Source organism: Anguilla rostrata, chromosome 3 (genome assembly GCF_018555375.3).
Source record: "Anguilla rostrata isolate EN2019 chromosome 3, ASM1855537v3, whole genome shotgun sequence".
In the NCBI taxonomy this organism is placed as follows: domain Eukaryota; kingdom Metazoa; phylum Chordata; class Actinopteri; order Anguilliformes; family Anguillidae; genus Anguilla; species Anguilla rostrata.
Window position 1 is genome coordinate 22,447,514 of NC_057935.1, and position 23,920 is coordinate 22,471,433.

At 41.1% G+C, this 23,920-nt stretch overlaps 1 protein-coding gene across 2 annotated transcripts in view; it reads right to left on the reverse strand.

The window, feature by feature from the left end:
• Positions 1–23,920, reverse strand: part of LOC135250494 (ephrin type-A receptor 6-like) — a 177,948-nt gene that overhangs the window by 24,271 nt on the left and 129,757 nt on the right. For both annotated transcript variants that reach the window (XM_064326820.1, XM_064326819.1), the window contains 4 exons: positions 8,852–8,964; positions 7,848–8,010; positions 5,198–5,306; positions 478–548 (listed from right to left, as the gene is read on the reverse strand). In XM_064326820.1, coding sequence (XP_064182890.1) covers positions 478–548; positions 5,198–5,306; positions 7,848–8,010; positions 8,852–8,964 — 456 coding nt within the window. The remainder of the gene's footprint in view (positions 1–477; positions 549–5,197; positions 5,307–7,847; positions 8,011–8,851; positions 8,965–23,920) is intronic.

Consider the following 23,920-nt stretch of genomic DNA (forward strand, 5'->3'; position numbering starts at 1 on the left):
CTCAAAAAAAACAAAAAACAAAAAAACTAATGAAAGCCAATGAATATATGGCCTTTCACCGTAAGTCAATGAAGATGTGGCCATTCACCATAAGCCAATGAAGATATGGCCTTTCACCGTAAGCCAATGAAGATGTGGCCTTTCACCATAAGCCAATGAAGATGTGGCCTTTCACCATAAGCCAATGAAGATGTGGTCTTTCGCCATAAGCCAATGAAGATGTGGTCTTTCACCATAAGCCAGTGCAGATGTGGCCTTTCAAAAAAATCTTTATAAATCTCAGGATTTCACATACTGTAATAGGACATACACTTGAACTTGCATTGACAGCCACAAAAAGAATCTGGCTATACTTGATTGGACTGATAAAAAGACATGACGACCATGTAAATGCGGAGGCATAAGCCTGCATGGTTACGTATTGATTCTTTCAAACGAGGTTCCTACCAAGAGGTTGCAAAAGGGCATTTTACTTACTGTGTCCGTTCAGACAGTGAGTCCTCCTCTTCTCCACCGACTTCATCTTGGCTTTGATATACCACTGGCACCTGCATGACATCAGACCCAGAGGAGATGGAAAGGGACAGCGGTGTGGTAAATGGCGGTTTTGCGTCACTATGAAAGGAGTGATCAAAACGCAAAGGCGGAGAGGAACGCGGCCCGCCCACCTCTCTCCACCTCGCCATCCCACTGCTCCGGGGCACAGGTGTCAGAGGTTACCAAGGGGGCAAAGAGGCCTGAGTCAGACTTCAGACTCAAAAACCTCCAGGAACTGTGCCAGCCTCCTTTGCCATTCATTAGCATTACAAATTATTATTATTATTATTATTTTTATTTTTTTTAAACACTTTTAAAAGATATTTTATTTCAATTTTTAAAATCAATATTTGTGTACACCTTTTATAAAAGAGGAACATGCTGTAATATATTGTAAATATGGAGATTTTTAACAAATGATGACAAATAGCAGCGTTTTCACGTAAAAATAGGTAAAATAGTAGCCGAAACTGGCTGTTATTTGTATATTTCCTACCTGTTGTCAGATTTGCAATAGTTTGATTAAAAGGTTAAATAAAATAAATTAATGAATAAACATATTTCCAGGATATTCTGCTACTGCAAGGGAATGCTTGTGCCATTTTATGTTGTACATACTCAGGATAAGAATGTCTGTCAAATGAAAATGCAGAAAATGTAAATATATACCTCTTAAAAGTAACACAGAATTTCTTTTTGTATGTGACTAATCACATGGCACGGGTTCCTTCATATCCAAGTATTTTCCTACAGTAACGTTTACTCTCAGAAAGAGTTCCATTCTACTAGAAAAGGCAACAAAAAAGATGAACAAGATTAACAGATCTCCATTTTAATTTGAGATTGCGATCAGATGCCTTGTCCTACTCGAAGCCCATATTCCTAACCCACATAAAGGTTCCCATGGCAGCGACGGTATCATTTGTGAGGGAACATTGTATCCCTATGATTACACCTAGATACTGGCAGCTTAATTAACTTTGTTAAAATGCTCTGGGACCCAATTAAGATTTTGTTTGCGATTTTTCCAAAGATCGTGGACTAAAGGCTTAACACTTTAATAACACCTTAAATACCATTGGAAAATGCGGTATGTAACTCACAGATAAAGTAATTACAACATAACACTATTGCAGCTTGGTTTGGTGCTATAGGAACCTGTGAAGATTATGGTCAAAGGAATCGTGTCAACGTTGTTGAATGGTCTTACAGACCGTAGCAGTAATGAGATGCTGTTGAAGAGATGCTAAAAAAGGTAATATTTAATCCAGCTGGAGGTTTGTAACCAGGCTGAAACAAGTATAAAGCTTCCACAAGTGTAAAGACTGTATAAAACCACAGAGAGGAACTCAGAGAGAGAGAAAGAGATCATGTGAACAATTCATTTATGGTTTGTTCCACTGTATATTCAGTGTGTGTGTGTATGTGCACATGCATGTGTGTGTGTGTGTGTGTGTGTGCACGCATACATGTGTAGTGCATGTTTAGGTCCATGACTGCATATACTGTATGCATGTATATATATGCCACATACAGTATGTATATGATCTTACATGTGCATATTTGAGTAAGTGTGTGAATGTCTGTTTATATTTGTGTGTTAGTGTGCATGCGTATGTGCCATTGTTGAATGAAAGAATGAATGAATTAACTAATAAATAGATAAATAAATAAATGAATGAAGCAAAGAGGATGCAGGAATGATTACTGGCCATGATAGTATGGGTGGGGCGTGCATGTTTCACCAGCACCCACAGTCCACACAACAAACACAAAAAAGAAACAATATGCCCTTCCATGAAGGTGAACTACCTCGGAAAAACAAAATAACCCGTGTTCAGCGATGGAACATCTGATTAGCCGAGTGATACCTTTCTCTGGGATGGTGAATGCGTGCTTTCAGCAGTTTTTTTAACTCTCTCTCTCTCTCTCTCTCTCTCTCTCTCTCTGCACAGCGCGAGCCTGCAGACTGAATGGCTCTCCTTCAGAGTGACAGCGAGTCCTCTGCCGTTGGCATGGTGACAGACAGCAGCCTCATGCATAGTGGATAGACGCGGCGCTGGGTTCGAGGGGAAGGTGAGGCAGTAGATTAGGGAGTGACACGGGGTGGTTGAGCTGGAAACCAGAACTGCGTCCGGATACAGGACGTCCCACCCGGCGCCCTCATTTCGTACGTGCCCCCGCAGGCAACTGGAGACGCTCCCCTGGTTCACATTCAGACCGTGGCGGTGCATCACGGCAGCGCGTGTGCGGTCGCGAAGAGATCGAAAGGCCAGGCTTGGCAGACAGCCCTGATGCCAGAATATTTCAGTTACAGTGATGGATTCCATCTCCTCTGAATGATAAATATCATGAAAGTTCAAAGTTATCACTGCACTGTTTCTACAGAGAAAACAGGTCTATATAGCATGTGTTCTCTTTCTTTCTCTCTCTCTCTCTCCCTCTATCTCTCTCTCTCTGTCCTGCATACTCTGAAAAATAAAAATCTAATTAGAAATCTGCCTTACCTCATTAATGACTACTTCACATTTAAGCTGCACACTCTTGTTAACTCCAAAAATAGATGCTCCTCCATGCCTTTACTAGGCAGGTGTGAAGTTTTTCAAAATAACAATAGCAGGGTTTGCTCCATTTTGTCACATGATCTCACATACAGCCCCCCATTTTAGCTTCATGCTGTCAGGATCTCTCAGCGAAGATCAGATCTCTTTTTCCTCTCAGCCTGACTACATTCATCCAATGGGAATCCACTGGTAGTTCTCTGTGTTCTGGAAGCTATTGGCAGTACTAAATTATTTCAGTCGCATGCATCCAGGCGATTAAAATTTTCCACCCAGCGTGAAAAGGTAATAACACAAACATATAAGCAGCAGCGCAACTGCAGAGGGAGAAAAGAGAGGAAATCGCTCACATTAGAGCTCTGTCTGTCAAAAATTCTGTAATGCTTCCCAATGAGCTAAGTCTACACAGTTAGAAAGATCAATGTGCACTCCCTCTGACTGCTACAAGCACACCTACTGTGGCCGTACACTGTATACAGGAAGAGTAGATCATTAAGGAAAAATACACTCCGCATGCCAGATGTTCGCATCCGGGGAGGGAACAAAATGTTCTGCGCATACTGGAGCTGTCTGGGCTCCTGAATACTCCATCCTTAAAGCAATGAAACTGTCCACCGACCAGAAATAGCAACCGAGCAGTAGCATTTTGCGTTCCTCGACAAAATAGCTTTCACTCTCAATGAGCCAATTTTCTGCTCAACAGTGACCTTTGCTGAGTTCATTCATACATATTCACATCCGTTTTAAATGTTGCTGGTTTAAAATGTTCACTTTTTTTTGCCTCTCTTATCGTCTCTTAGCATTTAAAAAAAACGTTGCGCGACCTTTAAGTTATCACGTAAAGTACATTTCTGGAAGCGTCGGCCTCGGCGCGCGTCTCGGCGAACGGCTTTTAAAGCGCGGAGCTTTCCGTTGCCGCTGACGTGACGGAGCGGACCGGCCCCGGTAAACGGCGGCCAGCCGTCACCGCTCGAGCCTTCCCGGCGACCCGCGCGAACCGCTCGAGCCTGCCGCCGGGACGGGCGCCATTAAGCAATCGGACGCGTAATTGCCGAAGGAAAGAGGTCGCGCGTCCGCGGCGATTCTTCGCCTGTCCTGGGCGTCGGTTCGCTCGGCCGGGCCTGTCGCTCGCCGGCCTCGCGGTCAAGAAAAGCGCGTGCTTAGGGGCGCCCAGCGTCTCGCAGCATTAACAAGATGGATTGTGGGAAGGGCTCCGTGACGGCTCCTGCCGGGCGGGGTCTCTCTCTCTCGGCGCGTATCTGCGTTATTCATGGCTCGCGAAAAGCACCGCAACCCCACCAGCCATCTGGGTGGTGAATCAACCTCCAGAACTTCAAGGCCGTGTCTGATCTTAAGATAAACTCCCAGGCTGTTATTTTAATATCGGTGCCCTTACCACTAAAATGCGATTCAGATTCAGATGAGTCACACGCATTAGATCAGCTGTTCGCTGTCCTGGTCCCGGGGAGCCGCAGAGTCTGTGGGTTTTTCTTTTTGCCTTAAGATCAGCAACCGATTCAGACCCAAGAAGCCAGGTGGCCTGAGACAGCCTTGCAATCAACAGCTTTAAGTGATCACTTGCTGTGCTACCCAACTGCTAAGTACAGCAACAGCAAAAGCCAGCAGACCCTGCAGCTCTCCAGGACCAGGACTGAAAACCACTGCCTTAATGAAACTAAAAGGAGCACGGGTTCTCAAGCTCTTGAGGGACACTGATTTATGCTGGTTTTTCTGTTTCAAACACAGTTAAAACGTTTGATATGAAATGCGGGAAAGCAGTGAATGCTTTTGCTTCTGTAATACATGACATTATTTTCATTTTCTGCTTTCATCATAATCATATGATTCCTGTAGAAAAAGGGTCGCTATTTAGAATTTTTTACATATAGACTCAAAGGTGAAATCAGCGGGGTCCCAATGGCTGATATTGTGCACATTAAAATAAGTTTAATGGAAAAAAAGTTTTTAACAAACTTAATTAATCAAGAGAATGTCTGTGACCAAAAAACAGCCTACAGGGATCCCGCAGGATGAAGTTTGAAAACCCCTAGAATAGAAGAACACTTTTACGGGAGCTGATAAACATCAGGAGCTCTTACCTTCCGGTAATGAGGAAGAACAGCGTGAGAATGACCAGCAAGGCGAACCCTCCCACTGCTGCCGTGACGATGACCAGCACCTGACCCTGATCGGCAGCCATGTCAGAGGCTGAGGGAACAGAGAGCCAAGAGCACGTGTCAGTCATCTCAATGGCCCGACTAACTCAGACATGGCAGCAGCACAGCAAAACACGTCATTCTGTCAAAAACAGAAAGACGCTTTCTTTTCACATAGTAAATGAACTGACATGAATGCTTAGAGCCACTGTTGGTACTGTATATTTTACTATTTTCTACATCTACTGTAAGAGTTAAACATTTTCCCCCACAAAGGTCAATATCTATTTGTTTATTATCTATTCACTGAAATTCAAATAAAATATAATATTACAGCATTTACAACTAGCACACACAGCAAAATCTTCAGTGTAACATTAGCCGCGATAGAGCACTTATAACTCTAATTGGGTACATATTGAGCCTACTGTACTCTGTTAAAGTTTATTTTACACCGCTAGAGTTGATTTAAGGTTGATCATTTTGCTGTGTAATTGCACTGTTAAATGTGTAATAGCATAAATATTAAAAAACCTTTTTTTCATTCTGAATAGAACTAGACAGATTAATGCATTAAGACACAATGGCCAGCTTTTGTAGGGAACGAATCATGGTTTTGTATAATTCAAATGGTTAAATGTGTTCCATGAATTTGTAATTGACCCATGATTGTACCGCCAAATTGGACCGACTTAATATTCACGATCGCCCATTTTGTCAATAATTCCTCAAGCCTATTTAATCACCACTTAATAACTCAATTGAAATGTGATTGTAATTGTCAGCCTTTTTTTTTTTTTTTTTACTCACAGCTAATGAATACCAATTTGAAATAAAAGCACAGCGGTCGAATCGCAGATGAATCATTTGAATGTTAATATGCGGCATTTACAATAGGGAGAGCTCGCAGGCCTGCTTTTTCTCTGCCTGTAATTAACAGGCGGTCTCCGGGGATGAGGGGAGGCAGGAGATCTCCGCGGAAGATTCTGGAAAAGACGCTCAAACCCGCTCTCGAGCTCACGCATGCATTAAGGGACTGGACTGAGTGACGCCGGTCCAATCGCGCGAGCGCTAATGAGCGCGGGCTGTGCTCGGAGACTGGACTCTTGGATGTCAGGTTCGGATAGCGAAAGAGCAGCTGTGCGAACGCTGTCACACGCACGCTCTCCTAATGACCCTTGACAGGTCTGATGGACCTCTTCGGTGAGGAATGCAGCTGAGTGGCATATTCAGTCATGTGAGTTGAATAGTGCATTCAGTTCAATGCCTGAGGTATGTGGACCATAGGATGAATGGGATGCAGTGAAATACATATATGTATATATATATATATATATATATATATATATATATATATATATATATACTGAGGTATTTCTGTATATTAAGGGACAACTGGTGCTTTCAGTTTTATACAGTCAGTGTAAGAGGAATTATGCATTCAGATGAAAGTATGTGGTAATATCAGTGTAAATGAGAGGTAAATTCAATGTAAGATGACTACTTACTGTAAGGTAACAGGTTGTTTCAGTTTAAGATTATTAAAGTATACTGTACCACTCATCTTTCTCCATTGGGAGATGCATGATAGCACCTATACTGTAGCAGCATTTTTCGGCTATGTTTTCCTGGGGGCCAGATTTCATAAAATACTGTGCATGTAACTCAATGATCAGGGGGCCTAGAGTACCTCAGTCCACCAGCCGAATATCCCTGGTCTATAGTTACATGAGAGATAAGTTCAGTGATAGAAGAGGAGACATATGATACGTGTCAAAGGAGTGGTATATATGCACTATCCGCAGTGAAAATAGACCTAGGCGGTATATTCACTGTGTATATACATATCCTGTATATTCTGGACGTTTCATAGAAGAACAACATAAAGCTGGTGCTTGGATTGACCATTGAGGAATAAAAGAGAAACTGCATTGGATAAACCAAGGTCATCACACCCTGTTCGCTTCAGCATTTCCCCCAACTCTGCACAGCCTGTGTTTAATCCCACTGAATCCAACCTTATTGACGGCTAGCCTGGGGACCGGGGTTTCGGGTTCTTAGAGGCTACTCCAGTAGAGAAAGGCTAGCGGGGCGATTACTGGAAGCCGTCAGAGAAAGGTTGTAATCCTCCTGAACGCCGGAACCCAAACCTCCCATATGAGCCGATAAGCACGTTCTTACACACAGAAAGGAAGGCCGAGAGCCGAGCAGACACGTGCACTGCAGATAAACAGAAGCGATGCGTTTGGCAGTGGTGTACCGAATTGTAACGGTTAGGTAGCTGAGCATGTAACTTGGAAGCTGCAGGTTCAAATCCTATGTTGGGAACTGGTTTTATACCCTTGAGCTAGGCAGTTAATCTCAATTGCTTCAGTAAATATCCTGCAGTACAAACGGACATTATAAAAAAAAAGTAAGATGTGTAAGTCACTCTGGACAAACGAAGAAATAAAATAAAACATATTAGCATTGTGCATTTGTGCAAAAGAAAAAAAAACTAATAACAAATAACTAAACAAAAGTGTTGCAACATCTTGATAATCTGTTTCATTTCAATGTGTCTTCAGTTTCTTCAGTGTATTCCGTTCCTTACTCTCGTCCCCGGTCTCAAACTCAAACTTGGGGCTGTAGCCGCTGTAGCCGGTGGAGGTGTGGGCGCGGACGTGGAAGATGTAGCGGGTGGAGGGTTTGAGGCCGGCGATGATGGCGCTGGGCGTTTTGGTTCGGGTGGAAGAGTAGCTGAGTTGCTCGTGCTCCTGTGTGCCAGAGGGGACAGAGCATAGATCACCAAAACCCAGAACATAACTTAAGCTTACTATGCTTGCAAGTAACTGAACCAGTAAGGATGGGGAAAGGAAAAAAAAAAACTAAAACAGAAGGGGAGAAAGCCACAATGACACAAAATAATCAATATAACAGGAAATAAAACTATATCACATACACTTTTAACTGAACTACACTTTTTAAGAGTAATAATCATAATTAATATGATATATTATAGGTCCATTTGGTATCTTTCCATGGACAGCTGGGGAAGGGGAGAAGGGCACAGTGATACAAAATAATCAAAATAACAGCAAATAAAACTATAATACATGAACTACACTTTCAAAGAGTAATAATCATAATTAATGATATGATATGTAACAGGTCCATTTGGTATAATTGCCACGGACAGCTGGAGATTAAAAATTAATAAAGATGGTGCTCTCTCCCGCATATCAATCAATCCGTTTTATTTTTGAGTAATGTTATTCACACCAAGGTGTCCCAGGATGCTGAACAGCCTGCTTACAGCTTTAAAAGGTTATACAGGCCATCAAGCTGGAAGGACAAAAAGCAACTATTTGCATTTAATCATGAGCCAAAACATTTAAATCCTGATCATGAGCTTAATTTCTCTGCTTACAGATGCTCTTCCATTGTACAGAGTCACACTTAAGAGAAGAATAACTATGTAATTATAGATGATGATTTGAATTTATTATTTTTATTTTTAATAACATTTTCATGGTATTTCTTGAAGACAGGCCTCACTGTAGTAATAAAATGAATGAAGTGATACACCTCCTCCTACGACTGTGAGCACTGACGCACCTTCTCGTAATACTTGACCTCGTAGTCCACCACCTGGCCCGGTTCCTGCCAGGAGAGGGCGATGCTGTTCTGAGAGGCCCAGTCCTTCTTGACCAGCCCCACCAACGAGGGACCTGAAAGATGCACCGACGTCACCATGCGCACAACCCCGCTGTTCCCTTCTAACGTCTCCTTCACCCCACTGATAGGCTTTATCCATCTGTCCCCTTCCCCAGGGGGGGCTCATTAGTCACCACTGCATACACTACAACGAGGGGACCGGTATAACCGGGGCTAAGAGGCTAGCGTTAGCCCGCGCAAGTCCCGCGGCAAAGCCCCGACAGTGACCCCCGACCGGGGGCCACGACCGGGTGCGGGCCCCTTTCCCGTTACGGCCCCGCAGCAGAAGACGGAGCACCTCGGAACATCAGTCGCACAAAAGAGACAATGCGGGACACCTGCTCACGCCGTCAAACCCAATTAAGCTAATGTTCCATTTACTTTGAAGAACCAGAGGAAACTCATTATCTCAAATTAACTTCATTTAGCTACTCAGTCATCCAAAATTCATGACAAACGCGTTCCCGCAAAAGAAACCGTTCATCACTTCAGCACATGAACGCAGGAATAAGGAAGCTACCGTACCGTCTTGCTGACAGTTGTAGGAAGAATAATAATAATAAAAAAAACATCATTATTAATATTGTCAGGTTGAAGACCAAAGAGAATGGATATCATCCTAAAGTGAACATTGCACAGCAAGATATTATTGTCGTAGATCTCACACACCCAGGATTATTATTATTTTTTTTTTTTTACCTTGTCTTTGGAGGTATTTTTCCATAAAATACTTCTGACATCTGTGCTCATAAAATCATTTGCTTGCAAATCATGAATGTGGATACAGCTATTCGCTGCTGTTAAATCTCTCTGTTCTTTAACTTTGCTCAATAACTCAGGACAAAGAATCTTATGTGAAATGAATCTGTGCACATATAAATCCATGCCTATATTTTCTTACTACTGTTTTATAAATCTGTAATATTTAACATTGATAATGTCGGATGACAGCACTGGGTGAAACGTTTACCAGTCACCGAAGGGTCAAGCTTATTTTACATGACAAAGATTAGTAAGTGTTTAGCTGAGTAAATGACACTTGAAATGAATCCAGTAACCAGTACTGATTGAATTTATATTGGGTAAATATAAACTCAGGACATGCTAAAGCAGCCGCCACACAATAATAACCACTGTCTGAGAAATTTATATCCATAACTGCAGATAGAGTCTGGTAAAGTGATATTACAGACCCAGAGTAAAAAGGGGCATTTGTTCATGCTTGGACTGAGAATGGAATGCAAGCTATTCGGAATATACAACGACACAAACCATAAAGTAATTGCTGACATAATATCTCTCTCTCTCTCTCTCTCTCTCTCTCTTGCTCTCTCTCTCATTAGAAGTTGAAATATGGAATTTCAGCACTAAATGAATAGTTTAAAGGTTTCAATTCTACTGTTTATGGAATACGGGTCAGATAAGTGTACAGTTGCTTAAGTGATTGTTTAAGATAATGTTGTAGTACAATTCTGAAGAAAAACACCATATAGCATGCGAAAGAAAACACAACACACATATATACTCAGAGGCTGCACAGATGCACACAATGGTCCTGAATTAAAGCAGGAAAGAGGCCCATTCCTGTCTGATTCCATATATTCTATGTGTGTGTGTGTGTGTGTGTGTACATGCATATAGAATATATGGAATCAGACAGGAATGGGCCTCTTTCCTGCTTTAATTCAGGACCATTGTGTGCATCTGTGCAGTCTCTGAGCGCTGCCCTACACTGGTGTGGAGGGCTCACTGCCAGGCTGCAGATAACTACTGGCAGGTACACCTCCTGCCTCTCCCTTTGCTCACCTGGCTGCTCGGCCTACAGGCCTGCCGCTCAGACTGTTAAAACAGACGGCTGATACAAGCTTCAGTTTGAACAAACTCCACAAGAAGAGCAGTGTTAAAAGGGCAACGGGGAGGTCTGTATTTACACCTGCCAGCAAGCTCTGAAAGAGGGAATCAATAATCCCCAGCGAAGGCTGTGGGTGGGGTCAAACAATGCTCTGCCTTCCTTCTTTAATGAGACCACATGCTTACAACAGCACGAGCGCTGCACAGTCTATGAAGGGATCCCAAACTCCAGTCCTGGAGGCTACATGCTGTGTTCTGGTATGATCACTGAAGTCCAAACACTTCCTTTCCCAGGGCTAAATTCTGCTGAGTGAAAGGAAACTAACTCAAGGACCAATCCAAGGCATACAACATTGTTTGAGGACATGCATTATGTTTCTGAACAGTAAAAAGGAATAAATGACTGAATGAATTAATGAATTAATGACTAAATAAATAAATAAATAAATACAAATAAGGTGTGGTGCACTATGCTTTCAAATTCAGTTTTGGTATGACCAACCAATTATGCATATTTTTTTTTCCTTTTTCCTTTCTCCCCTACCAGTTTTTTGGATGTGATTTCCAACCATCAATAATGGTAATTATTTTTGATGGGTGTTTTTATCGGCTTAATTAAGAAAAGCTCTCCTTATGAGATACAGTATAAGATGTTTTTGGTTTTAATGCATTTATAATGTAATTCAATTCATAATTCCTGGTCAAGTCTACAGGTTTCTCAGTCTCTGTGAAAATGCAGACGGTCCGCATTCCCACTTCTCATACGGCCTTTCTCAAACAGGCAAGTCTGTGCAGAGTGAGAAATTAAATGGTAAATGGACTGCATTTATATAGCGATTTTATCCAAAGCACTTTACAATTGATGCCTCTCACTCGCCAGAGCAGTTAGGGGTTAGGTGTCTTGCTCAAGGACACTTCGACACGCCGAGGGCAGGGTTTGAACCGGCAACCCTCCGACTGCCAGATAATCGGTCTTACCTCCTGAGCTATGTCGCCCCTTATTAACACTCGGTGAATCCGTTCGGGGGATTTGAGTGTCAAAAATCTACTCAAGTTAGTTTGTAGCAGAAGCCTTTTCTTTGTCCGTGAATAGTCTTCCCGCTGTGATGCTATTCCTATGGAGCACACCAGGGGGCGACAAAATCCAACACCGCTGGTGATGAAAAATTTTGCATCGCTGCAGAGTTAGTTACGCTGGGGAAAATTTAAGCAATTGCGGGAGGTGCGAAAATGTAAATTCCATGGGATTTATGACCATTTACCTGTGGGCAGAGAGCAGCAATGGGTGGTCAGAAATAACAATTACGTGCCCGTTAAAAACGTGTCAACTTCACAGTGCTAATCGTAGCAATTACCTAGGCTTGCCTCAGTCTGCAGATCATTAAATACTGAGCTAAATAACACAACGTTACTGAAGGTGTTAAGTGCTACCTTAACAATTACAGGCTACCCGGAATTTTGAAGTCATGAAAACTCTGGATTTCAAATGGCGTGGACAATGGACAGGCATGGGGTAGATTTAACCACTTGACAAATATCTCTCCCAGATAACACAGCCCTAGTTTTATACTCATTAAGAAGAGACAGATCTCCATTTCACTCCTCCCCTCAAGGGTAAACGCTGCTCTTTGTTCTTCAAGACCTCGGCAGAAGCTGCTCGGTACCCACTTTGACGTCTTGGCTTTAAGCTCTATGTTCAGCCCGACAGGTGGGTAAATCAACCAAGAAAATGACACTTTGCAGTCCCCAGCGGGCTCTGCGTTTTTGGCAGAGAGCTAAAGGCACTACAAGTCAATTACCCTACTGCACAGGACGGATTTTCCAGTCAACCAGTGTTAAATTTACAGGGTAAACTAAACATTTGATTTTTAATTAGATATGCTGCCCTCCAGGTTTCCATTAACTGTTTAACAAAATCAATTCCGCCTGTATTAATGGTGCTCCGTGTCTAAACGTGTTACAGTGCATCAATACCAAATCATGGGAAGTAAAAAAGAAACAACCAAAGATAAATAAATTATTCTAAGTCTTACATTTTATTCATTATACTCTGCTTCAGTGCAGACATTAATTATAGTGTGTATCATTAAACCTTACCATTGCTGATCGATGCAAAGGCTATTTATCAGTAGACTAACTTTGTTAAAACACACACATACACACACACCCCCACACACACACACACATTTTAAACAAAAATATTCCCAAATAAGGCCATTAAATAATTGTAGTACAAATGGAATCCTGCTGAAATCAGCAATTGAGGAGTTTGCAGTAACTCGTTTGCAGTAACTTGAATTGACCTTTAGTCTATCCTTGTGGTATTTTTAAAGGGAATTAAATTTGCTAAACTGGAGAAAATATATAAGGGATATTTAAAGTAATTGCTTGCTGGTTGTAAATGTAGCTCTCTATACATGTTTTTTGACCGGATCCCTTATCTACTCTATAAGAAAGAAGACAAGACTTGGGAGGAACCTGGAATTCACTGCAAAACTTTTCAAATGGTTTAAACCACATTAATCATTACACACTTGTAAAAACACTGACTATAACCCTATGTAGGGCCATGAGGTTCTCCTGTATGCATGACCTGAGAAACATTTAAGCAGTATTTCTGTCTTTATCCTCAATGCTGCCCTGTAGGCACTCTAATAGCAGTAATCAATGATAGGCAATCAAAGGAAAGTGACTAATGATGTAATTAAGGGCCAATTGAAGAGCTTGTTGGTGCAAGTGTGCAAGGTTATAAACTGTAGGTGTCCAGTCTTATCTGAAAAAGGGTGGGTGCAGTTACTTGTTGTGGCCCAACACTAGTCTACAGCACCTGGTTCAATGAATCAAGGCCTAGACTGAAGACCACGGTTAGTTCAATAGTTGAATTAGGGCCACACTGCTGGGCTAAAATAAAAGCATGCATCTGTACTGGCCCTTCACTTACAGTATATGATTGCACACCTTGTGTTGTAAACAAACGAAGGATGGTGACATATGTTGATTGCTTACCAAGTAGCGTAATAAAGTTCTCTCGGTGCTGGAGGACAGGACTGCAGGTTAAAAAGGAAGTCAGAAAAGCACAAGGCCCTACTGATTATAACCAAATCCTCTGTCAGACTGTTCTCTCAGCACTAAATCTGCTTCATGCTGTATGAATGTATGTGGATTGATTGGAACTCCGCTTTATTTTGAGTTCTCCTACTTGCTTGCACCGGATTTGTCTGCCTGGAAGTTCTCTGTCGTAGGTCACACATTCTCAGGTAATTTCATTTATAATCCCTGATTTTCTTTCAAAGAGGCTTCGGAAAAAGAAAAATGAACAAATGCATGTAGAAATGCTGAAATAACATTACCGGTTGAAATCAATATATGCTGTGCAAATAGGAAGGCATGCATGATTCTGCTTCAGACTGACTCACTGTATAATGCATCAACATTAACAGTTCTACAGTACATGTTTTATATATTGGGCGGCACGGCGGTGCAGTGGGTAGCACTGTCGCCTCACAGCAAGAAGGTTGTGGGTTTCCTCTGGGTTACTCCGGTTTCTTCCCACAGTCCAAAGACATGCAGGTAAGGCTAATTGGAGACTCTAAATTGCCCATAGGTATGAGTGCGTAAGTAAATGGTGTGTGTGCCCTGCGATAGACTGGCGGACTGTCCAGGGTGTATTCCTGCCTCTTGCCAAAAGCATGCTGGGATAGGCTCCAGCACCCCTCCATAACCCTGCCCAGGATAAGCGGGTATAGATAATGGATGGATGGATGGATGCTTTATATATTATATATATATCCTTAGCACACACTTTTACACTGATGCAATCAGGTGTCTGAATACCTTCAGCCCAGTTTCTTTTCAATAAAACAACATAAACAGTATTGATATTTAGGACTTGGCAGAAATCTTGGTGTTACAGTCAGGCTGACCATGGCTTTATTATATGCTTTTAACAATATGAGAATCACACATGAGCACTAGTGGTCTGATCAGGTTTGCACTGCTGGTATTATAGATTATGAGCAGAGGTAATTCTGTATGATTACATAAACTTATTCTGGGATGGTGTAAAAGCAGCTGGAAACCGGAAAGGTATTTTGCTTGAGACAATCATCCATGATTGAGTGGTGTTGGGCTTTTTTTCCTTATTTGATATGTTGTTTCAATTACCAAACTCGACTTTGCTAAAAAGAAGAACTTTGTTTGCCCTCACTTTGTCCTTCATTTATATCTATCATAATTTGAGTGGCATTTTCTGTCCTCTAAGCAGCAAAAGTTTTTTTTGCTAAACATGCATATCTGCCCTCTAGGCAAAACAGAGAACCTCATCTTTAATGAAAGGCACTGCCCCTCTGCCACTGAATGTGATTAAGCACAGTATTCATGACTTTGAGTCTACAGAGCTGGACCAAATGAATTTCAATTTCATTAAGCTTAAAGGAAAGCCAGTTCCGTTCATTCATATTCACAACCCTGGACTACATACGTGAGAAAGGGAGCTGGTATTATCAAAGCTGACCAATGAGATGCATGTATGCCATTTGTATTATTTTACCCCCCACCACAGACAACGGCTTGCTTTGGCCTGCAACCGGTTTCCTTCTCAGCCAACTTCTAGTTGTTCCTGTGACTTTTGATGACAGTGTTAGGAACAAAGGAAGCAACTCCAAAGGAAAAAAAAAAACCCTACACTTTCACTTCCACCGTAAATCACAAACCGTTCTTTCTCCAATTCGAGACTCTGGTTTGAGTTTTCACAAAGCTCTCTTATGGCCTCTTTCCATTTCAAAAATTCTAGAGAAACAGCTGCGATGGAACACTTTCCGCCACCTCCCTGCAGAATTACAAATAGCTGTCCCTGACCCCGCAGAAATTGAGCCACAGAAGAAAGCGTATTCCGCCGTCCTCAGTTGACTGAATATATGGTAGAAATTGCATTTCTCTTGGATACACGTAACTGATAATTAGAAACAAAAGAAAGAGAGGGAAGACAGATTTCTTTCCAAATGCAAGCAACACTATGGCAGGTATAGTTGGCAGTCAAATCCGTCGTGCACAATACCAGGCAAAGATTTCTGATTCCAGATTAGGGCCAGGTAGTTTCTTCCCAATAATAAAAACTAATATTACACAAGTTCAGCAGAATTTACCGTCTGGACTCCTTGAATTCTGTGGCACATTCCAGCAAAGCTAAAAGTTAATGAGAATAATCTGTCATTGATAAGATGGACTAAATGGGGCCCTTTAATGTTGGAACCAGAGACCCCGGATGACTTGGCTACTTCTGAATTTAATCCCTGCTCTTGACAAGGAAGGTAAGCTAAATACTGCTGCAGACAGGAAGTTCCTCCTTTTGTTACGGGCGTATAATGGGCTAATGCATGTTCGCTTCCCTTAAGTTGTAACCTGGGAATGCAATGAGGCGTTACATCAGGGTGGCAAAAAAAAAACAGCTCAGGACCAGCCTAGTCACAATCAATATTAATTTGTCCCCTTTCTCAGAAGTAATTAATGAGATGGATGGAATTATCGCCAAGGTGCCAATTTCTCTCCAGCCCCAAATCCATTTCACACCGATACTTAAGCACTTTATTAGCGAGGACATCCACTAGCGACAGGTAACTCATGACAAGTGAGCAGCAATATGACCAACTCTAAATCACGCAGGAAACGAGAAACCCCGAGCACAATAGCCTAATTTGTTATGACAAGCAATAAAATGGCTTTTGATTCTGCTGGCTGTAACAGAAAGATGTAGTCAATTTTTTACCGAATAATAGCACTGCATGTTCTTTTGAATTATTTGTTTTCACATTAAATATATACAAGGGCTTACCACCTGCCCAAAGTCTTAATTGTAACATCAATGAGAGTTATTACCAAAGCTTGAAGCCTATTGGGAGACATTATGGAAACTAATTTTCTTGTTCCTTACCTATACATATAATGAAGAGAACAAGAAACAAAAAAACACAAATAGATTATTTCCCCCCATTTTGTCACCTTTTGTTCTTCTACCCAGAAATCTTTGAAGGCTATAATTCAAATAATTACTAATGCATTAGCTTCATAAGAATTGCTCCTCTTTACCAAAAGAGTCACAGTCAAATAGCTCTTGTCTCCTAGGCCAACACTGGGGTAGCCTATTGGCATGTACAACTTTTTCCAGGTATTTTGTATTTTTTCCACTAGCACCCTGTGAACTCATGAGAGCCACAAGGTTTCCAACGGCACAATAAAAATTGCTGTGCGTTCAAGGCATACTAGTTACGCAGTGCATGACCCCAGATTGAAATACAGGCGACAGAGTCAGAGCTGATCGAACACTGAACATTTCGCTATGTACCGGGCTAGCGCTAGTTGAAAACACAGAACAGTTGTTGTGCATTTCCTCCACATTCAAGGCCTGGCCAGAGCACAGAGCCAGCCGTCCAGATGGCTAATTGCGGCCACCGGGTAACGTTGATGAAGATTGGGAGTGAGGTCAGGGTAAGACCAAGGAGTGCATTGGTGTGGCACCGCGATTTAAAGAACTGCCCTCATAACGTAAGCATCGCAGGTTCCATTCTCAATGCTATTGGGGGTAATGCTATTGCACCCATAGGCAATGAAGCTAAACTGAATTACTCCGGCTGTGAAATGCTGCAATTTAGCCCCCAGAGGTAAGGGCATCTGCAAATTAATTACATAATGCATACTAGAGGAATTAGACACAATCAAGTGTGGGAACATAAAAACATAAAAATATATAACTATGAGAACAGGCCATGTGAAACCCATCCCTGCTGGTCTTTTATATTCAGTCTAGAGAAGCATTATTCAACCACTTCTTATGGGCTGGATTATCATGCAAAGGGTCCAAAAAACATGAAATATTTATGAACAACACAGGAAATTTGGTATATGTATTGTACATGCACGCAAACAATGTAGACGGGTTCTTTAAAGATGCATGGTTTATATTTATTCTAAGCACTACTAGTGGGAGGTATGCTGGCAGATGCTTGGCTGGGTTGTTTTTGATGCACCTGAATAATATATTTTTTTCTTAACGGTTGAAGGGTCAAGAGCATTTGGGATGAATAGTCTAGAGATGGCTGCACCAAGCTGACCCGTCGTCTCCTTCGGAACGTGAACCTTGGGGGTCAGTTTGGCTGCTGAGACAGGGGTAATGAGTGGGCACTGTGGAGAGGGAGCCATGTATCGCCATGGCTACTCAGGCTGTTCATTCTGCACACCGGCAAGCTCGCTCGCTTATGCTTCACACCAATCACAAGGGGCCTCTGTTCTGTTTTCAGAAGATCCACTTATATCTGTTGTGCATGCTTGCATTGAATAAAAATACAAAAGGAACATGCCATTGGAGCAAAGATTTCCTCTGTCATGTTATCTTTTTGTTCAGTCATTTGGTTTTTCATCATCGTCTAATAATGCAGAATTGATGTTTACGGAGACATTTTTTGTCCATAGCAGACAAGGAGACAAAACTTCTCACCACTTACAAGCAATCTCCATGTTTGTGTTGCAGTTCAAGTAAGGACAGTTCATAAATAATAGATACCACTTCATACTGAGTCTTAATTAAACATTAATCAATGCAAATAACCATATTAAGTATATTTCAGTGCTTTTTTATTAATGTTAACTAATTGTTTTGCAGTACTAGTGCAAAATAAGTCATAGCTCTTTGGAAATCCTGGAACTCACTTTGTTACATGCACAGCAGTGAGTAATGCTTTGTAGTACAATTTGTAGTTCAAAAGAAATGCATAAATCATTTATAAGTGAAGAGAGTGCACTTAAGGCAAGACTCTGGCAATATAAAAACACGCAAAATTAAGTTGTGTTTGTGCACAGTGCATGAGTGCTTGTACATGCACCTGCAACACAGGATGAAGGTGATCACTCAGAATAATTAAACAGTGAGTAGTATTGACCATTCTTTCCAAGGAGGTGCGTGCGCCTAAAACCTTGCCAGAAAAATGCATACTATACCTTTTCAGAGCCAATCAGAATCCCCCAGTGTCGGAAATTAGCCTGCAGGCTAATTTGGGCGTGCACCATACACATCTGTTTGTCGGTGAAGGATGATTCAACTGACCACATCCAATTTCTATACTGCTCAGTAGTCTGTTGCCTGTGTTCTTTGCACCACTGTACTCACAAACATGCATTGCCACACTCTGAGTGGTTTGTGCACTGCAAGCCCACAATGGTATCCTGCTCAGTAGAATTCTCAATAGACCATTCTTGATAAAACTGAATTCATGTCCGAGATTGAAATTTACAGTCAAGTGATTTTGAGTCTCTTGCCTGTTTAACCTTGCTTCTCAAACTGATGCACAGACATCAAGATCTAGGAGTATGTGCTTCCAACCAGCTGGCCTTTGTTGATGATGTCTTTCCTTCGGAGTTCCATCACAACATCACCTTAGGCCCTGTTCCTCATAAATCATCAGCAAGTTTAGCTGTCTACATCACTGAAGCACTCGCCAAATGTGCCCCAAAAATTACTTGTTTCAAAGTTAGAGAAGTCTCCTCCTCCAGCCATGCTAGCCATAATTATAAGCAACCGGTCTTGCATAGCATCTTTGCAAATTGAGCATGGCATGATGTTAAACACTTTATGAACTCAGGAACCACACCTGTGTGGAATCACCTGCAAAGCATTAGTTGCTTAATTGGTCCAATTAATCAATTAATGCTTTGATTTGCAACTAATTTATGATAAAAATTGATCATTTTTCACATAGAAATTTTAACATTTTTAAAATATGGAAAAAGGAAGTATCACAAAATCATTAACAGAATTGTGTGCTACTTCCTTCCAAACACCCATATTTTAATAAGATTATTGTTCATGTGGACACCAACGACCCCACATCTCAACAGTCTGAATTGCTTAAATGTGATTTTATCCATCTTTTTAACATCCTGAAGTACTGCAGTAAACATGTTTTTTTTTTTTAAATCTCTGGACCAGTCCCCACATTTGGCTGTGGGATTGGACTATTTAGCAGGCTTCTTACTCTACAAACATGACTCTGGTCAGTACGCAGTGTTCACAACTTTTATTATTGACAATTTTTCAATTTTTTGGGAATGCTCATGCTTCATGAGATGGCTTGTCCCAAACTTTCTGGATGTGCATATGTTAACTGCAAACATATTCCACAAAACTCTGACTTCTCATTGAAATTTACTCAGCGCACCTGGATGGTTCCCTGGTCATTTCCTCAACCCAGCCCCTATTCCTGTCTAACTGCTCCCCCTGTAGGTCTGGAGGCCCCAATTTTAAATCACTCAATAGGCCCACTGCTATGGAACCTGGACCTATTCTACCTGGTTTATCAAATATTTTTTAAATGTTATTGGTAATTGATCCACCCAGAGCATTGTGACTGTTATTATGCTCAATTATTTTGGCATGACTATGGGTGTAAACAGAAGTAACCTTTCGTCTACTGTATGTAATACCCCTTGTAAACTCCACATCCCTGATCCCAAGCCTGGATATTAAAGGAGAAGGGCTGTACGCAGGGCTAGCAACCCCATCCCATAAAACCCTTAACGCTACTGAAAGCACTAGCAGAGATCAGAATAAAAATGTCTTGGGGAATGATACAAGACAGAAAACTGGACACATCATGGGACCTGCCATGCAGAGGGCAGACTTCTTCAGGCCAAATGCAAATTACAAGTTGGTTGCTAGAATGTAAGAACACTCTATCAAGCTGGCAAACTTGCTCAAGAAAGAAATGAAAAATTGCAACGTTGACGTTCTTGGGGTAAGCAAAGTTGGGGTAAGTTGGACCCCAGAAGGTAAAAAAAATAAAATAAAAATAAGAACAGAAGAACCCTGGAGAAGATCCATAAAGAAAGAGATGTAAGCAAATGATTTGAGGTGGAACAAAATCCAACAGCTGGCCAAAAAGAGAGCCAAAACTCTTGGCGATCTCTGGTGATGGCCTTATGCACAAGCATGCACGAAGAGGTAAGTAAGTATGTAACACCCCTGCTGCATTAGCTCCATTATTAGGACATTCTGTGCAAGTTGCAACTTTTAAATGTGAGATACCTTCCTAACAAGACTTTTATTCTTCATTTTTTTATTAGCTCAGGAAACCTATGTTTATGTTTCTGACTGGGACATAGGAATATTCACTAATATGCGCGCTTGTAAATTCCCACACTACGAACGATTCTAACCATTGCTTCTCAAAATTATAGGCTACCTCTCTGCGTCTGGTTGTGTTTGTTTGGTTCTTTGTTTGTATATGATGTCACATTTCATAAATTTTGTTTTCATTAGTTAGTGGTTTGTCCCTTTTTTGTAAAGCACATTTAATTTTCACCTGTTGAAGGAAATGTGCTATATAAATAAAGTTTGATTTGATTTGACATTTCCTAACAATTTTGTTTTTATTATATTTACAGAGATGTTGATCAGGAAACACGGCCTAGTTCACCACTAGCTAAGAGTCCAGGCAGGCGTTGCAAGAGTACACCAGTCTTATCTCATCTTCCATGCAGTTCACTTCAATAAATGTTCTAAAATCAAAAGATGTCTTTGTTTCTGTCTTCTAAATGGCTCACTGAGTCTTTGTCTTAGTGGTGGGGAGGCATGCGGCCAGGTGTGAATAGCCTACTTAGCTGGCAAGTCCTCTTTCCCAATGCATATTCATTACAGAAAGGCCATTTGCCCTCCCATTCTCACCTGGTGTTGAAAAATAGTAGTCACAACACTAACTTTTAGCCATTTATTTTATATTTCTCATTGGATTTGCTAAAATATTTTGTCATCTTTTGATACCCAAGACCTTGATGAACACATTTCAGTGACCAAAAGTCTTAGTCACAATTGTTTAGTGTGTTTTATTACAACATTCCTGTGCATGTTCAAAACTACTGTTTACAGTTTGTGTGTTTTTAGAGCAGTTTGCAATCCACATATGATTATGACCTACTTACTGCTGCCATATTATTGTAGCTGAGTTTGTGCTGAAAACAAAGATATGAAACACTTTGGAATCACTGTATATAAAGTTGATGAAATTTACACAAATGTCAGAGCATCGCACAATCACCAGTGTGCCTCATTTTACCCTTAGACCCCAGAGGGTTAAAGCCCCCAGACTTGACTGCTTTAGCTTGTCCGGGTCCAGCAGCTGTGGTCGTGGTCTTGCTGCTATTTATAAAAATGTAAAAAAAAAATAAAAACATTATAAATGCAGGTAATTGCCTGTTAATGACTTCTCAAACTTTGAAGTATTTATTTTCAAGATTATGTCCTCTGTGTGGTTATCTATTGCCCCCCTCAAACCTAATACCAGCTCATTGTCTGATTTTTCAGAATATTTATCTGCTATTATATTGTACTATGACATGTTTGTCATTTCGGGCGAATTTAATATCCAAATAGATAACTCTACTTAAAGGCTTTTTTTAAACTTTGTACACCATGTACCTGGTCTAATTCATTCCTGCAGTCACACCTTGAACTTAGTTTTCACCCTGGGCTTGGCCGTATCGTCTCTCATTGTGGAAGATATTGCTGTTTCTGCTTCATTGCTGCATTATATTTAGTACTTTTCTCCATGCCATCAAAACTCACCTGACATACTCTGTAAACTCCTGGACCTTTACTGAACATATTGTCTTTTGCTCTTTATTCACAGACTTTTTCATATCATATTTCTACCAATAAGAATAATCCCTGATTCATATTTTGCACCTTGGGTAACCTGGTGAACCCATATTTATTAGCTCTGGTGCTTCTGCCTCCTCTAAAGACAATGAAAGGTTTTTAAATTTTCTTTTTGGTAAAGTGGAGGTCATCAGACCCATAATATCTCAGCCTAGCTGCTTTACTGAAATTCCATGTTCTGATTATAACTATTGCCAAGAACCTTGCCTGAATTTATAGACACTGTATCACAAATAAAGCCATCCTCCAGCCACCTAAGCCATCCCAACAAAATTTCGGTTCAGTTCTGTCTTAAAAACCATTGGACCAAGTTTACTCTCTATTATCACTAGCTCCCTGTCTTCTGGCTGTGTCGTGATTACTTGTGATCAGCCTCTTCTGAAAAATCCTTCTCTGGACCCACAAATCCTCAGTAATTACAGACCTATTTCCAAGCTTCCCTTAATTTCTGTAATTTTGAAAAAAAAAGGCAAGGCAACTCATTGCCGTAGTGGAGAACAATAACCTTTTTGCTAAATCTGGCTTTTGTAAGCAGTGTAGTACTGAGACCGCTCTTCTCAGGGATACCAATGCTATCTAGCTAAATTCTGATGCGGGTGGGTGTACTGTATTGGTGTTACTCAACTCAGCTTCAGCTGTTGATGCCATCAATTATGATGCTGTTATTGGTAGATTGATGGATTGGGTGGGAATCTCAGGGTCTGCTTCTGGTTTGTATTTGTCAGATATCATTGTGTTTATCAATGATAATGCATCCTCTCAATCATTGACTAAGTGTGGTGTGCCTCAAGGCTTGATTTTAGGCCAATTTTATTTTCACTTTAAATGCTTCCTCTCAGCCACATTATTCACATCTCTTATCATTACTATGCTAATTGTATGACCTGAGTAGATTGGTTACAATTCACAACTGTTTTTTGGATTACAAAGTGGATGTTAAAAAAAACTTCCTTCAGTTAAACTCTGAAAAGACAGAAATCTTTGATATTTTTTGCCAAATCCAGTCCACGTTTGCTCCTCTTAACCGCAATTCCAAATTGGTAGTTAAAAATCTGAGTTTCCTGATTTGATTTATGGTCAAGGTAATACTGGCCCTGAATTTTAGAGACACTGAAACCATGATGCATGCATTATTTATTCTCGCCTAAACATGCTTAAACCAGAAAATATTACACCGTCTTCCAGGTTGTCCAAAATTATACTGCTAGGCTTCCAATGAAAACCAAGAGGCAGGACCACATTACGCCTATTTTAGCCTCTCTTCATTGGCTGCCGGAACATTTTAGAATTGAAATTTTACTCATTACTTTTAAAGCACTTCATAGTCTGGCCCCCAGCTACATCTCTGACCTTCCAGTGCACAGTCTGAGATCCTCAGGTGGGGCCCTCTTGGCTGTTCCAAAGTCCTGACTAAAGTC